The 16,194-nt window shown below is 56.7% G+C and overlaps 2 protein-coding genes across 2 annotated transcripts; one reads left to right on the forward strand and one right to left on the reverse strand.

The window, feature by feature from the left end:
* The first annotated feature begins 36 nt into the window (after positions 1–36).
* On the forward strand, positions 37–14,264 carry RUVBL2 (RuvB like AAA ATPase 2). The gene is made up of 16 exons (XM_007168266.2): positions 37–132; positions 213–377; positions 3,345–3,399; positions 4,967–5,022; positions 5,336–5,477; positions 7,322–7,451; positions 7,607–7,673; positions 8,544–8,650; positions 8,736–8,829; positions 9,225–9,348; positions 9,682–9,776; positions 9,873–9,991; positions 12,916–13,035; positions 13,430–13,559; positions 13,926–14,040; positions 14,154–14,264. Exons 1-16 carry the CDS (start codon positions 61–63, stop codon positions 14,177–14,179), a joined length of 1,617 nt encoding a protein of 538 aa, XP_007168328.2. The 5' UTR covers positions 37–60; the 3' UTR covers positions 14,180–14,264.
* Positions 14,265–14,406: 142 nt separating this feature from the next.
* Positions 14,407–16,156, reverse strand: LOC103020549 (lutropin subunit beta). The gene is made up of 2 exons (XM_007168267.2): positions 14,958–16,156; positions 14,407–14,697 (listed from the first exon to the last, which is right to left on the reverse strand). The coding sequence occupies exons 1-2, from the start codon at positions 15,474–15,476 to the stop codon at positions 14,455–14,457; spliced, it is 762 nt and encodes a 253-aa protein (XP_007168329.2). The 5' UTR covers positions 15,477–16,156; the 3' UTR covers positions 14,407–14,454.
* Between the last annotated feature and the right edge of the window lie 38 nt (positions 16,157–16,194).

A 16,194-nucleotide genomic window follows, 5' to 3' on the forward strand; every position in this document is an offset into this window, starting at 1 on the left:
TTCAGCTCTGTCAATCCGAAGCTAGGGGCCCCAAAATTGGCGGGGGAGGGAAGACGGTGGATGAGGAGGAAAGGAAGCGTGGGGGACGTGTGGTTGCCCGAAGAAGTGTTAAGAATTTTGCAATCGGCCTTAGTAAGGAGGCGTGGGTAAAGGGAGGAGGAGCCACGAGGCGTGGGGAATCGACTCAGCAGTTCTGGGAACTCATCTTCCAGAGCAGCCTGGATGGGCGGGGCCTGAAAAGTGACGCCGCGCCCACCAGGAGAACCACCGAGATTTTTGGAGGACCTGGCAGTCTAGAGGGGCCAGAAAGCCTCGTTCCTAGCGCGTTTCCGTTTCCGCTAGGATATTGGCGGTTGGTGAGCATCATGGCAACCGTGGTGAGTGTCGGCGTGTTGAGGGCTGAGGAGTCTCAAGGAGGAGGGGGCTGGACGGGGACTCTTGGATCTTAGCGCAGAGGAGGCTGGGGGCCTGGACTCCTGGTTCTGAGGAAGGAGGGAGCTGGGGGCCTGGGCTTCTGGATCTGAGGGAGGAAAAAAGAAGGGACTAGGATACCGGCATCCTGGGTTCAAGTGAATATTTACGGTCTCAGTGGTCAAATCTGACTCCATCATCTTATAGGAACTCCAACTTCCAATCCTCTGGGCGCAACTAGTGGCCAATTCTCCAGTCCTTTGCCTTAAAGTCTGATGAGGGTTGTAGTGTCTTGGGTTCCAAGCCATCCAGCAGTCTTGGGTTGTTGATGGTGTGAATAGTACCTGAGTACAAGGAAGAAACACAGGCGGGGACCTGCCCTCTGCGCTTCAGGTCGTGGAGTTGCTTATTGAGTCTTGAGCCAAAAGAGAGAGTGTTGAGAACTCAGAGGGTGTCAGTAGAGAGCGGAAAGGGCCGGGGGCACAGAGGCTTAGGAACTTGTCATGGGGTTGTTTTAACCATTTTCATATTCCCAGCATTTCATCAGGGCATGCCCAGCGTGGACGCTCAATAAGTTATCACTTGCACTGGGCCAGGCACCAAGTACTTTTCTGAGAAACATCTGAATGAAGAAGGGATGTAGCCTTGGCTTGGGGGTTGGACGTGGCTTCCAGATGCCTCGGTTCCCATGGTGACCTCAGTCAAGATGGGGCTAGGGTCGGGATGAGAGTTAACTGGTGCCTGAGGGGCGACATGTGAGTCTGTTTCTGTTGTCATGGCAAAGGGGGTGGATGGGGAAGCGGAAGAGGAAAGGGCAGTGGCCACACTCCTGAGACCCAGTTTGCATGGGTGTGGATGAAGTATTGGGAGTATGAGGGGATGGTAGGAGCTGAGTTTTGTTTCCATGGGATCAGCAGGCAGCGGGGGGTAGGAGAGGCTTATGGTGAAAGGAAAGGTTTTGTAGGAGGCAGGTCTGTATGTAGGGATTGCTGAGGGTTGGGATTCCTGGACCAATGTCTATCTTTTGTCTCGAGTAGAGTCTGATAGGCTGTATAGGGGTGGGTGAGAGTATGTTCTCAATCTTCTGGTAGCGGTTTGGGGGCAGTGAGCAACCTCCTGTGAGGAAGAGTAAGTGGGAGAGGTCACAAACTGCAAGGGAGGAGGCTTGTGACTACGTGGTGGTCAGGAAGTCTGAACTCTTGGTTCCAGAGAGAGGAGGGTTTTCCTTGGGTTGGATGCCTGCATCTCCTCTCATTCTGGTTAGGAGACCTGTGAGGAGGAGGAGGGTTGGGGGCAGGTGGTCAAGGAGCTGGGTCAGCGTGCTGCCTTCTTAGGCCTCCCTTTCTTTATTCACCCCAGGCAACCTCTAATCTACTTTGTGTCTCTAGATTTATCTATTCTGGACATTTCATATAAACGGAATCATATGACATGTGACCTTTTGTGTCTGGCTTCTTTCACTCAGCATAATGTTTTCAAGGTTCATCCATGTTGTAGCGTGGATCAGAACTTCATCCCTTTTTAAAAAAAATATTATTTACTTATTTATATAAATTTATTTATTTATTTTTGGCTGCGTTGGGCCTTTTTTTTTTTTTAAGAATTGTATGCTGCGTTGGGTCTTCATTGCTGTGCGTGGGCTTTCTTTAGTTGCGGTGAGCGGGGGCTACTCTTCCTTGTGGTGCGCGGGCTTCTCGTTGCGGTGGCTTCTCTTGTTGCGGAGCACGGACTCTAGGCGCACGGGCTTCAGTAGTTGTGGCATGCGGGCTCGGTAGTTGTGGCTCGTGGGCTCTAGAGCACAGGCTCAGTAGTTGTGGCGCACAGGCTTAGTTGCTCCGCGACATGTGGGATCTTCCCGGACCAGGGCTCGAACCCATGTCTCCCGCATTGGCAGGTGGATTCTTAACCACTGCGCCACCGGGGAAGTCCCTTCATCCCTTTTTATGGCTGAATAATATTCCGTTTTATGGCTACCCCATATTTTGTTTATCTATCCGTTGATGGATGTTTTGGGTTTTTTCCACCTCTTGGTTATACATAACACTGCCATGAATATCTGAGTGGATCTCCATTCGGTTCTTGAATTGTCCCAGGCGGTGTTTACTCATCTCTCTCCCCCACGTGAGAAGGGATAATGTCTGACTTTGCTCTTTGGAAAGCTGGGGACACAGGAGACCTCAGTACCTGCTTGTTGAGTGAGCTCAGCACTTCAGGGCGTCATTCATTCAAACTCCAAACATTGAGCCCCAAGGGAGACCAGTGAGATGTGGGCTGTGCCCTTTATGGGACTCACATCCATTGGGGCCAAGAACATTGATCCAACAGTCTACCTTGTGAGTGTGAGATCAGACTCCCAAAAGAGGCCATTCCTTCTGTCTGGACATCCAGAGACCCTAAAACTAGCCGGGCAGGGGCTGCTGCATTAAGAGGGCCTCCCTTAATGAGTGACGCTTGATCTGATTCAGTGACGGGGGTGGAGAGAGGAGGCCAGACCAGGGACCTGCACATGCAAAGGCCTAGTGACAGAGAGCTGGGGCAGCGAGGCGCAAGGGGGGCTGGGAGATCAGCGGGGGCCAGAACACATCCAAGTTAATGCCCACTCTGCATCTGTCCTCGCAGCTCTGGGGGACGGGGAGGACTTCTTCCTTCAGCAAATAATTCCTGGGCATCAAACATGGGCCCAGCCCTGGGGACGGGGCTGTGAATGAGACAGACACAGTCCTTGGCTTCCTGGGACTGACAGCGTAATGGGGTCAACCCACCAGCCCTAGTGGGTGACAACTGAGGAGGATCTGGTGTTTGGGACGCCAGCCCCCCTGTGGGGAAGAGTGGAAAGGACTGTCTTGTGGGAGGCGGGCAGGAGGGACAGAGGAGGGCTTGTTGAAAGCTGGGACCACAAAGGCTCTTACTGATGCGTCTTCCTCCAACCCCAGACAGCCACAACCAAGGTCCCAGAGATCCGCGACGTGACGAGGATTGAGCGTATCGGTGAGTGAGCGTGGATCAGGAATAGGACCTAGCCCCTGCCTGCCCCCTGTACCCCTGACAGAGCCAACTTACCCAGGACCCCCGAGAGGGAGTCGGCCTGCACACCATCCCACCATCCCCTGTCCCCCCTATCTAAGGAGGGAGGATCCTGAGTTCCAGAGCAGGTCAGATGGCTGGGGGCCGGGGTGGGGTGGACCATGCCAGGCCTCAACCCCAGGCGCTACTGCTGCTGGCTTGGCTTCCCTGGCGGGGCTTCCGGATGCCCCAGCGTCCTGCTTGGAAATCGTGAAAGTGGATATTTGCTGAGTGCTGACTGGAGTTGGCCCTGCACTGACTGTCCCAAACCCCCAGCACTCGCATCATCTCTGTGAGGGCGGGGACCTGGTCTGTCTCCGTCCTAGCGGTGTGCCCAGCACAGGCCCTGGCAGACCAGACGCTCCACAGATAACCATTGAATATGAGTTTGCATCCCTTGAATCCTTACAGTAGCCCCACAAGGCGCCTCTTGTGACTGTCATCTCATTTTTAGCTGAGGTGACCAAGACTCAGAGCAGTCAAGCCCCTGGTCCCAGCTCACCCGGGACCAGGAAGTTGGGGTGTAGTGGCAACAGCAGGGTGCAGCCTTTGCAAAGAGCCTTACTTGCAAGGAGGAGACTACACTTATTTGTCCACATTCATTCATTCAGAGCTTCCAGAAGAGGCAGTAAAGGGCTCCTGCCTATGAACCTGGGTTCTGGAAGCACGCTGCTGGGTGCCACTTCTGAGCCACGTAGTGAGGGGCTAGTTGCTCTCTGTGCTTCAGTTTCCTTACCTGCAAAACGGTGGGAGAGTAGTTCACCTCCTCGGTTGACATAAGATACAATAAGGTAAAGCACTTAGCTATCAAGGGCCAGCCCTGCTGGGAGCTGAGGACCCAGGAGACTCTAGCTGCACCCAATCCCTGCCCTCGGCGTGCCTACAGTCCAGCACAGGGGTTGACACATCTTTCCTTAAAGTGCCAGATAGTAAATCTTCTCTGTTGAAAGTAATCAATTCTGCTGCAGCAGTGCGAGAGCACCCCCAGATGGTATGTGAGCGAATGGACGTGGCTGTGTGCCAATAAAACTTTATTTACAAAAACAAGTGCCCACCCACAGGCTGTAGTTTGCCCAGCCCTGGTCTAGTGTAAAGCATTGGAATCCTGCGTCTTCACCTCTCACTGGCCGTGTGGTCTTGGGCAAGGGACCTAACCTCTCTGAACTCCTCCCCGCCTCCATGTCAATGAGGGCCTGGGGGCAATTATTGAGCCCTGGCCATGATCCAGGGTGATAATAGCTGAGACTCTTGTTCTCAGAGTTACATGGAATGAGATTAGAACCTGGGAGGTCACTCAGGCCACCATGTAGCCTAAGAGCCACTCTTATTTACTGAGCATTTACCATGTCCGGCCATCCTCCCAGTGAGGTGGGGAATCGAGGTGCCCCTGTGACCGAGGAGGAAACCAGGGCTCAGCGGGGAAGCCCCTCAGGGCACACATCGACACGAGCTGGCTGGTAACCGTGTCTTCTGGTTCTTTCCCCGCACACAGGCGCTCACTCCCATATCCGGGGGCTGGGGCTAGACGATGCCTTGGAGCCACGGCAGGTAGAGCCCAGGGGGCCGGGGCGGGAAGGCTGCTCTGTGGGGGCCTCGGGCAGCGGGGACCCAGGGCTGTGGGGAGTATGGGGACTGCATTGTGATCTTCCAGACCTTTGTCTGCACTGTATTTATAAAATTCAGCCGCATGTGCAGTTTTATCATTCTTTTAAAAATGAGGGTGGAAAAGGCTTTTTTGGCTTTTTTTCTGAAGTCCCAGCCAACAATGTCCTGTTTGATCTCATCAGCCTGGAGGTGGTAGAAATGCAGTAGTAGCCCAGTAGGAAGTCACCTTGTGTGCTCTGTCACCTCCCACCCCCAGGCTTCCCAGGGCATGGTGGGCCAGCTGGCGGCCCGGAGGGCAGCTGGCGTGGTGCTGGAGATGATCCGGGAAGGGAAGATCGCCGGCCGGGCAGTCCTCATCGCCGGCCAGCCGGGTACTGGGAAGACGGCCATCGCCATGGGTAAGACACCTCTCAGGGCAGGATCTCTTCTGGCCTTGCCAGATGATCCCTCCCGTGTAAGTCAGGGTCAGGTTCAGCCATGTTTAACAGACAGCCCAAAATGGCAGTGGCTTAAACACTATGGGTTTATTCTCTCCCATAGAAGAACCTGAATGTAGGCCAATTCAGCCTTGTTGAACAGTGAAGGCTCCTACCTTCCTGCCTCCACATCACTTGCTTCCACGTCAGGGTCACCTCATGTTGCAAGAAGATGGCCTATGCTCCAGCCATCCCACCCATACTCCATATGGGAAGAAGGAGATAGAGGAATTGCAATGAGGGTGTACCTCCTAGAGGTAGCTCCCTTTAAGCAGCTGTCTTGGGACTCCCACACACTCTTGCTTATATTTTATTGACTAGAGCTTAATGGCTACACTCTGCTGCACAAGAATGAGACATTAAAACTTACTTTAATATTTTAATTGGGATCACTGCTACCCTAAGAAAATGGGGGGTCTGGAACGAAGGAAGATGGGAAAGATGGGCATTGCATAGACAGCCAGCAGTCTCTTTTGCAATGCATTAGTGATTTAAGATCTTTTTACTCACAGCTGTCCCTCATCCTTGTTGAGCTCCTATTCATCCTTCAAAACCCTACCCAGGCATCTTTTCCTCATTGAAGCTTTCCTGGACTCTCCTCTCTTCCCACTCATTCCCACCTTTGTGCCTTGACTGTGGGGCCAGGCAGTGAGAATCAAGGTAACAGCTAGGTCTGCAGTTAAGATAAAGTAGCACTCATTCGGGTACCCTGGTGTGCCAGGCCCTGGACCAGACACTGCGGACACTAAGATGATTAAGACCAAAGTCCTGACTTTAAGAAGCTTCCGGCCTGGAGGAAGTGTTCGTGGACACGGTCCCGTCCAGGGTGATGAACAGAGGAGGCTTCTACCTCCGATGAGGGGTGGTGGGGAGAGAAAACGGGGTGGTGGTTGTCAGGAGAGACTTCCCAGGTGAGTCAGTGCCTGAACTAAGACTTTTAGGATGTCTGGGAGTCTCCTGGACAGACAGTAGGGAGCAGGATACCCAGGCACAGAGTGTGACACACATCTGTAAAGGGGACCAAGGAGAGTTCCCAGCTCACACTGGTCAGGAGGGTTCGGTGACTTCCTGTCCGGGAGACTTGGCTCAGAGCTGGGCAGAGCCCTCAGGAAGGGGAGCTGGCAGAGGGGCTCAGCGCTTGGAGTGATGGCAGGAATGGCCCCGCTGTCTACCAGCCAGCTCCAGGCCCCAGACCATAGAGGAGACCCGTCCCTGTGCTGGTTCCAGACCATGTGGCGGAGTCATGGTTGAGCACCAGTGTATGCCTGCCCGCCCTCGTAATCGCTCCTGTGCAGGGTGCCATCCCGTGCCAGTGCTTGTCATGTTATCGGTCCCATTACACAGAGGGGCAAACTGGCCTGGGGAGCAGACTTCTCAAGGTCACCCGGTGCTAAGCACCGAAGCCGGGATTCGAACCTACGCAGTCTGACTCTCTTACCTTCAATATCAGCCCCTTGCCTCTACCCCTGCTCATCACCCCCAAGCCCTGAGGCTAAACAGCTCTTAGAGGTTGGGAGGCAGGCTTGGCAAGTTATAGCGTCGTAAGGTTCGCCCTCTGGGCAGCGCAGGGTTCTGATCCAGGGCCTGCCCACGCGGCCCTCCGTCCCCTGCCTTCTCTGCGTCGCCCTGTCTGCCGCTCAGCACCCTGCCCCTCTCCTGCTCTCCTGCCTGAGGAGGGAGAAGAGCTGGTTTGCCACAGAGCGGGTGTTGGGGACCTGGTGCCAGGTCTGCCCCCACCTACCCAGGCTGCCCCCCCTCCTTCCCAGGCATGGCACAGGCCCTGGGCCCTGACACCCCGTTCACAGCCATCGCTGGCAGTGAGATCTTCTCCCTGGAGATGAGCAAAACGGAGGCGCTGACACAGGCCTTCCGGCGCTCCATCGGTGTGCGCATCAAGTAAGCAGGGGGTGGTGCCAGCTCCCAGCGGCCGTGGGACATCCCCCCCCACCCCGGCCCTGGCCAGCTCATCCTGCGCCCAAGGGCTCACGGGAGTTGGCAATTCCTGAGGGCCCAGGCCTCGGGCTCTCTCCTTAGATCTGTTCTCTGCCCAGGGAGGAGACCGAGATCATCGAAGGGGAGGTGGTGGAGATCCAGATTGATCGGCCAGCAACAGGGACGGTGAGTCTGCTCCCGAGTCTAGGCTACGCCCAGAGCTGGAGGGTGGGGGTCCACCTGCACTTTTAACACCTGTAAACAGCCTCCTAAATTAGTCTCATCTATTGCAATTAAATTTTGAATTTTAAAAACATGGTAGGAGAATCTTTAAATATAGGGAAAGCTATTCCCCAGATAGTTCTTTAAATTAGATATTGATTACAGAACAAATCTGTGGATACATCCTCCCTTTAAAAATGAACAAGCAAAACTCCCTTTAACTCCCTCCCCAATCCCAGTTCTTTTATGCTGCCGCCTGTCCCTACAAAGGGAGCACCTCACTGTGGAAACAATTCCAGGACACAGGAGAGACTCCAATGTGCTGGGAAAAGCCCGGACTTGGCGACTGTTCATCTTGTGAGGAGGGGCATGGCATTTTGTTTTCTTAGCTTATCTCGTGGGGAGGGGCGTGGCATTTTTTGTTTTCTTAGTTGTGTTTAGCTGAGTTCTTCTGGGTTTGTGATTGACAAAAACCGCCTTTCATTTGGGTATAAAAAAGGAGTGTTACAGTGGGACCCCTTTGGCCATTCTGTGAGACCTCGGGTCCCTGTTGTTTTTATAGATTTTGTCTTTTAGGTTTTTGTTTGTTTCTTTACTGGATTTTTAATAATAGCTTTATTAATGTGCAGTTGACAGCCAATAAGCCACACCCTTGAAGGTTTACAGGATGTTAGGCTTTGACACACATGCACCCAGGAAGCTGTCACCGCAGTTGTGACAGTGGATATCTTCGTCAAGCCCCCAAAGCTGCCCCATGTCATGCTTGTTCTGAAGCTGTGTTAGGGAGACATCGGGCCTGTCTCTGAGCCCCTTGCCTGGCATGTCACCCCTCAGGGCTCCAAGGTGGGCAAGCTGACCCTCAAGACCACAGAGATGGAAACCATATACGACCTGGGCACTAAGATGATCGAGTCCCTGACCAAGGACAAGGTCCAGGCTGGGTGAGCAGTGGGGGCCGCACCAGGTGGTCAGGGTAGGGGAGCTCTGGCCCTTCCTTTCCTCACCCCCGCCCTCCATCCCCTGCAGGGATGTGATCACCATCGACAAGGCCACGGGCAAGATCTCCAAGCTGGGACGCTCGTTCACACGCGCTCGAGACTATGACGCCATGGGCTCCCAGGTGGGCCAGGGCTCCAGGTCCCCTCCGTCAGGCACCAGGATGTTTCTCTCTCCTCCATCACCCCAGGGCCCACAGGGTCTGGATCCTCCTGTCACCCCAACCCCATGTCCCTGGTACTCCTGGTTCTTCCCTGTACCCTCTAGGACAGCTGGGACCCCTCAGCTTGGCACTTGGCTCATGGTTTCCGGGGTCCTCCAGGAACCCCCATATCCTTCAGTGCTGTTGACTGCCCTGATCTTGACTACCTCTTGGGCCTGGGGTTTCTGGGTAACCCCCATCTGGATTCTTGGTTCCATTCCAGGGAGCCCCAGTCTCCCCCAGACGGCCCCTTGGGCCCCCCCACTTCATGCTCTTTTCTGCCCTTATCCACACTGAACCCCACCCCGGCCCCATAGACCAAGTTCGTGCAGTGCCCAGACGGGGAGCTCCAGAAACGCAAGGAGGTGGTGCACACAGTGTCCCTGCATGAGATTGACGTCATCAACTCCCGCACCCAGGGCTTCCTAGCCCTCTTCTCAGGTGAGGCCCAGCCGTCTTCTCCCCCCGCCCCGGGGGGCCTGGCAGCTCCCCTCTCCCTCCCATCCACCAGTACGGCCCCCCCGTGACCATGGCTTTTCCCCTCTTCCTCCATCCCTGTTTGCCGACTCCTGTTCTTCTCCATCTGTGAGTGTGGTTCTTCTCTCCCCCTGTGTTGCCTCTCTGGGGCATCTCCGACTCCCTGGCCCTCCCGTCGTGCTGCCACTCCAGGCTTGGTCTCTCTCCCCTCTGTCCCCGGCGTCCCATCCTTCTGCATCTTGGTCCACCCTCCGGCCCTGGATCCCTGTCTTGTCTCTGACACCCCGCCTCCCGCAGGTGACACAGGGGAGATCAAGTCAGAAGTCCGAGAGCAGATCAATGCCAAGGTGGCCGAGTGGCGGGAGGAGGGCAAGGCGGAGATCATCCCCGGTGTGAGTACCAGGACAGGGCCAGGGCAGGGGACGTTGCAGTGGGGGAGAAGAGTGGGCGCAGGAGGTGGGTTTGACATCCGCCCCCCTGACCCCCAGGTGCTGTTTATCGACGAGGTCCACATGCTGGACATTGAGAGCTTCTCCTTCCTCAACCGGGCCCTGGAGAGTGACATGGCGCCTGTCCTCATCATGGCCACCAACCGCGGCATCACCCGGTGAGCCACTGCCGGCCCCTCAGAGGCCCCTGGGGAGAATGGGGACCTCTGGGTGGCGGGAACAGCCACTGGGTAATCAGGGCACGTTTGGTGAGCACCTCGTTAGGGAGGGGTGGGCTTGGCTATCCCCAAGCTTTGTGGCCCAGACAAGACAGTGTACTTTCCCCTCAAACAAAAGTAGGTGGCTGGTCAGGGCTGGTGGGCAACTCTGCTCCACAAGGAAGTCCAGGTGCCACGTTCTTTCTGTTTTCTTGGTCCCTTAAGGCTCCAGTTCCCAAACTGTGTGCCAAGGCACCCCAGGGTACTGCAGAGAACACAGGAGTGCTGTGGGATGTGTTTTGGTTTTTTTTTTGGCTGCACTGGGTCTTCGTTCCTGTGCGCAGGCTTTCTCTAGTTGCGGCGAGTGGGGGCAACTCTTCGTTGCGGTGCGCAGGCTTTCCATTATGGTGGCTTCTCTTGTTGCAGAGCACGGGCTCTAGGCGTGCGGGCTCAGTAGTTGTGGAGCCAGGCTCTAGAGCGCAGGCTCAGTAGTTGTGGCTCACAGGCTCTAGAGCACAGGCTCAGTAGTTGTGGTGCATGGGCTTAGTTGCTCCGCGGCATGTGGGATCTTCCCGGACCAGGGCTCGAACCTGAGTTCCCTGCATTGGCAGGCGGATTCTTAACCACTGCGCCACCAGGGAAGCCCCTGTGGGATGTTTTAAGGTTTTAAGGGATGCACAGTGACATGTTTTGGACGCTGCAGAAACTACTACAATTAAGTTGCTTACACCTAACTTCTTAATAGAAATAAAGGGATGGAAATATGTATGGAAATATGTTAATATAAATGTTTCAGACATTAAAAAAAAAAAAAAAAAGAAATAAAGGGAACGAAGCTTAGTATTTCTCTTGACCTAAGGATACCATGGAAAAAATCCTGAGACATGAAGGGTACCAGACGCCATAAAGCTTGGGAACCTCTGCCCTAGGGTGTTGCTGTGCCAGGTCCTCCCTGCTGGCTCTTCCCCACCTCATCTACGTTTCAAGAGTCCACAGGAAGGGAGAAGGAAGTGGAGGGCAGAGAGCTCGCAAGAGGCTGGGGCCCAAAGGCTGCACCCAGCACGGCCACCTGGGCCCATTACCCAGGGCTGCTCAGGTGTGTGGCAGCACCTGGCTGCACGGTAGCCCAGCGACCAGCACCTCCAGGGCAGCAGCCATGTGCCAGCTGCAGTGCAGGGAAGACAGGGGCATGGCAACCGGGGGCAGCAGGCAGGTCGTCCTTGGCTCTGTGCTTGGCCCTTTTCCAGGATGAACTGCTTGGCCCCCTCAAGAGAAGCTCGGGAGGTAATATTGTCTCAGCCCTGCTTTATTATTTTTTTATTTTTTTGGCCATGCATCACAGCTTGCAGGATCTTAGTTCCCCAGTCAAGGATCAAACCCGGGGCTTCCCTGGTGGCGCAGTGGTTGAGAGTCTGCCTGCCAATGCAGGGGACGCAGGTTCGAGCCCTGGTCTGGGAAGATCCCACATGCCACGGAGCGACTATGCCCGTGAGCCACAATTGCTGAGCCTGCGCGTCTGGAGCCTGTGCTCCACAACAAGAGAGGCCACGCTAGTGAGAGGCCCGCGCACCGCGATGAAGAGTGGCCCCCACTTGCCGCAACTAGAGAAAGCCCTCGCACAGAAACGAAGACCCAACACAGCCATAAATAAATAAAATTTTTTTAAAAAAAGGATCAAACCCGTGCCCCCTGCAATGGAAGCGCGGAGTCCTAACCACCCGGACCACCAGGGAATTCCCTCGGCCCCATTTTAAAGCTGGGGACAGCAAGGCCTGGTAACTTGCCCAAGGTCACACGTAGAAGGTGGCAGGGCCGGAATTTGGTATCCAGATGACAGGGTTGGACGAGAGCAGCTGAGAGCATGTTTGTAGCAGCTGCAGGTCAGGCTGTGGGAACAGGGGTGTCTCCTGTGAGGGGCAGCAAACGCAGCCACTCCTCAGATTCCGTATTTGTGGATCTGCTTACTCGCTACAGTTGATTTGTAGCCCCCAAACTGGTATCCATCACACTTTGGCGGTCATTCGCAAACGTGTGCAGAGCAGGAAAAAATTGAATCGCCCACGGCAGACAGTCCAGACGAGGGTCAAAGCAGGCAGTGCTGTGCCTCCTAGTTTCAGTTCACAGGCTGTAAATAAGTGTCCTTTTCCTGATCTATGTAGTGCCACATTTGTCACGTTGTATGCTTTTTGTTCCTGGTAACTTTGCTGTTTAAAATGGCCCCCAGCTGTCCAGCGTCGCTTAGCACCAGAAGGCAGGGATGTGCCGTACGGAGGAGACTCATGTGTTAGATGAGCTTCCTTCAGGCACGAGTTCAAGTGCTACTGGCTATGAGTTCAGCATGAATAAGTCAATAATGTATATTGAGTAAGGTGTCTTTAACCTGAAACCAGGCTACCTATTGGTTGATTGCCAAAAATTGTGACCAGAGGCTCACAAGAGCCTAACCCTGTATTTGCTAGTTGAATGTTCGCCTCCACTTTGTAGAACGCAGCTACCATGAATAACGGGAATCTGCTGTTTCCTAGCACCACGTGCCAGGCCTTGTGCTGGGCCAGGTGCAGGCAGGGACGGGACCGGCACAGTTGCTTCCCTTGCGGAGCTCGGTGTCAAGCAGAGGAGTGGGACCTTGATCCGGTAATCCCGGACACAGATATCTAGCGAAAACCAGCTCAGCTCCAGGGGGATTGATGCAGTCAGGGCGTGGCTGCGCCTTCGGGCAGTGACACCAGCCCAGAGCTGAAGGCTGCCGGGTATTTGGTCCGGTGAGCCAGCGAGCGGGCTGCGGCCGAGGGGGTTGGTAGGGGTGGGGTGTTCTGAGTAGAGGGAGTGGAGAGCCAGGTTCTAAGAGCATCACCCTGACAGCCTCCCTTCCCCCTCCTCCCCAGGATCCGGGGCACCAGCTACCAGAGCCCCCACGGCATCCCCATTGACCTGCTGGACCGCCTGCTTATCGTCTCGACCTCTCCCTACAGCGAGAAAGACACAAAGCAGATCCTCCGCATCCGGTGCGGGTGGGGGGCCCCCCTGGCCTTCCGGGACAGGTCCAGGCTTCAGGCCTGAGAGGCAGGGCTGGTGTCCACCCTGTTTGACACGTGGCAACACTGAGGTCTGAGGGGGAGGTCACTGGGCTGCCAGAAGCAGGACTGGGCTGGGCATCCAAGCAGTGGCCTGTGATCGGGTGGGGGGGGGGGGCTCTTTGGAGAAGGGAGGGGCTGTGCCGGTGACTGACCTTGGGGAAAGAGCCCTGGAAGGGGGAGGCTCAGGAGGCCCAAGGTTTGGGCCCAGCCTGTGCCTCGGTGGCTCTTCTGCACTTCTGAGGACGTGGACTCCACGTGTACCCCGGGAGGTCCAGCAGCGCCACGGCCCTGGCTGAATGCCCCCTACGCCCCCTGCCCGCAGGTGTGAGGAGGAAGACGTGGAGATGAGTGAGGACGCCTACACAGTGCTGACCCGCATTGGGCTGGAGACCTCGCTGCGCTACGCCATCCAGCTCATCACGGCCGCCAGCCTGGTGTGCCGGAAACGCAAGGTCAGCGGCTGCGTCTGCCCAGGGGTCAGATGAGCGAGTGGAGGACATGCTACTCCCAGGGCTTTCCCTGGGCAGTTGCATTTAGTCCCAGAACCCAGATTTTCAAAGGCAGGGGACTTTGGTCTCTCAGGCTAATTGCTGTGGCTCCCAGCCTGACACACGGGAGGTGCTGAGTGAATATCTATTGGCTGCAAGTTGATGCCATTAAGTCCATTTTACAGGTGAAGAAACTGAGGGGTGGGGAGGTGGGGCCCACAGCCACGAGGTGGCCACGGCAGGATTTGAATCCAGGCGACCTGGCCCCAGAGTCCTCACCCTGACCCGCCTCCTGGGAGGGGCCCACTGAGGTCTCACGTCCCCTGTCAGGGCACCGAGGTGCAGGTGGATGACATCAAGCGGGTCTACTCGCTCTTCCTGGATGAGTCGCGCTCCACGCAGTACATGAAGGAGTACCAGGACGCCTTCCTCTTCAACGAGCTCAGTGAGTGTCCCCCTCCCCGCCTGCCCCAGAGAGGGAGGAGGGAGCCCGGCCTGGAGAGCTCAGGCCCTGCCCTCGGGGCCACACTGACCACGTGGCCTTCCTTCTCCTGACAGAAGGTGAAACCATGGACACCTCCTGAGCTGATATCACCTTTACCCCCGCTTCCCCATTTTCTACCAGAGTTCTGACACTGTGACTTTGTATAAAATGGTTCTGAAACTGGACCTATTGTGTGTGTTGTGTGTGCGTGTGCACGTACACAGGCACACACACCCTGAGACCCCAGAAAGACACCCCCAGAGTGCAGTTTGAGAAGTCTTTATTAGGAGGGATGGGGAGGAGCGTCTGCTGGCTCCAGGAGTTGGGGTGGGCATGGGAGGTTGAGGTGGGCATGGGAGGTTGAGGTGGGGATCCTTAGAGGAAGAGGAGGCCTGGGCGAGGGGAGCGGTCACAGGCCAAGGGCTGGGCTCTGGGACCCCCACAGTCAGAGCTGCTGAGGCGGCAGGGCCCGCAGTGACAGCTGAGGGCCACGGGAAAGGAGACCATTGGGTCCACACCAGGCGGGCAGCCGGGGAGCCGGATGGAGGCAAAGCGCAGCTCGCGGTAGGTGCACACTGGCTGGGGCACAGGCGGCAGGGCAGCCGGCAGCACCCGAACCTGGAGGTGGCGGGGTTGGGTGGGGGGGCTTGGGTGTCTACTTGGGGCCAAGCCCTCCCCCGAGCTCCCCCACTGCACCCTACAGATCCCAGACTCGGGGGTCCAGAGGACCATCTGTGCTCTCCCACATGCCCAGCCCCTGCCCCGGGTGGCGGGCCACCCTTCCACCCCCGGGGCCACTTCCTGTCTTCTGCGGGCCTGGCCCTGAGTAATCCACCTGGAGCTGAGGTGGCAGCACCCACCCACCCTGGGCAGCTCACCATGCTGGGGCAGTAGCCGGCACAGATACTGGTGGTGAAGGTGATGCAGACAGGGCAGGCCTCGTTCTCAGCGGCCAGGGTGGCGTTGATGGGCCGGCACAGCGGCCGCAGTGGCCCCCTGGGTGCCCACACCCCGGCCACGCTCAGCAGCAGCAACAGCAGCAGCCCCTGGGACAAGGCCAGTGCCTCAGGGCCAGCCTGAGCCCTCCGCCCCGAGTCCTTAGCACCCACCCCCCAGCCCTGCATACACACGTTCGGGGACCCTGACGTCTTCCATTCAAGAATCTGCCATCCCCATACCCAGGGACCCCAGATACCCCAGCACTTCAGATACCCACCCTCAGGCCCTGCACCAGCTGCTTCCCTCCTCCTGCCAGGAAGCTTGCTGGCTCTCCACACCCTTCTAGAAAGAGGCCTCCTTTGCCAGGTCACAGGACTCTCCCTCTTCCTTCCAGCCGTGGCCTGGATGTCGTCGCAAGGGGCCCAGGGGCCCTGCGGTCTTACCTGGAGCATCTCCATCCTTGGTGTCTCCCCTGCTGCGTTTACCTGGTCTTATAGCTGCGGGCTGTGGGGGCGGCAAGGCCACTGGGGGCGGCAGCATGGTGGGGTAACCAGGACACTAATCTCCCCGGGGGCGAGAGGCAGACAAGGTCGGGGAGATGCAGGAATGGCCCAGTGGCGCCCCCCTCCCCCCACTCCCTGAGTGGCTTCCGCGCCAAGAAGCAGAAGACGCCCAAGGTGAAGCGGACTTCACAGACTCAGTCCCCAGGTGCTAGGGAGGCCGTGGTGGGAGCACAAGAAATAGGGTATAGGAGGCCGCAGCTGTGCCCCTTGCCTTGTGCGCCCCCCTGTACCCATCCTGAGGGGAGCCCGCCAGAGGCTGGAGCGCCGCCCCTCTGACAACCCTCCAGTGGTGATAGGCTGAAGCCTCAACCCTGCTCCACCTGCCGGAGACTGAGTCCGACTTCTTAGGAGGGGTGTGGCTTCGATGTTGGATTCTGTCACCAGAGGTGGGGGGGTCCACCCAGACGCGCCGCCCCTCCACCAGGGATTCAGCGGGAATCCCACCTGCCCCATACTCAGGCCCCAGAAACCAGGATGCCGGAACCGAACCCAGCAAAGAGAGTGGTTTAGGCTATTTAACTCTGTCCTCGACTGAGATAAGCTCTGCCCTTTCCGCCGCAGAGAGTGTGTCCCACCCTCTAGCCCACAGCCCCAAGGTGCATTTTCCAGGCTC

This window comes from Balaenoptera acutorostrata, chromosome 19, assembly GCF_949987535.1.
Source record: "Balaenoptera acutorostrata chromosome 19, mBalAcu1.1, whole genome shotgun sequence".
Classification (NCBI taxonomy): Eukaryota; Metazoa; Chordata; class Mammalia; order Artiodactyla; family Balaenopteridae; genus Balaenoptera; species Balaenoptera acutorostrata.

Bases quoted from the DNA above. Each gene is read 5' to 3' on its own strand.
- RUVBL2 (XM_007168266.2), top strand. From the start codon at position 61: ATGAGGAGGAAAGGAAGCGTGGGGGACGTGTGGTTGCCCGAAGAAGTG. The intron at 7,452-7,606 runs GTAAGCAGGGGG...TTCTCTGCCCAG, and splicing joins TCCATCGGTGTGCGCATCAA to GGAGGAGACCGAGATCATCG. The intron at 7,674-8,543 runs GTGAGTCTGCTC...GTCACCCCTCAG, and splicing joins ATCGGCCAGCAACAGGGACG to GGCTCCAAGGTGGGCAAGCT.
- LOC103020549 (XM_007168267.2), bottom strand. From the start codon at position 15,476: ATGGAGATGCTCCAGGTAAGACCGCAGGGCCCCTGGGCCCCTTGCGAC. The intron at 14,698-14,957 runs GTGAGCTGCCCA...CGCCACCTCCAG, and splicing joins CCGGCTACTGCCCCAGCATG to GTTCGGGTGCTGCCGGCTGC.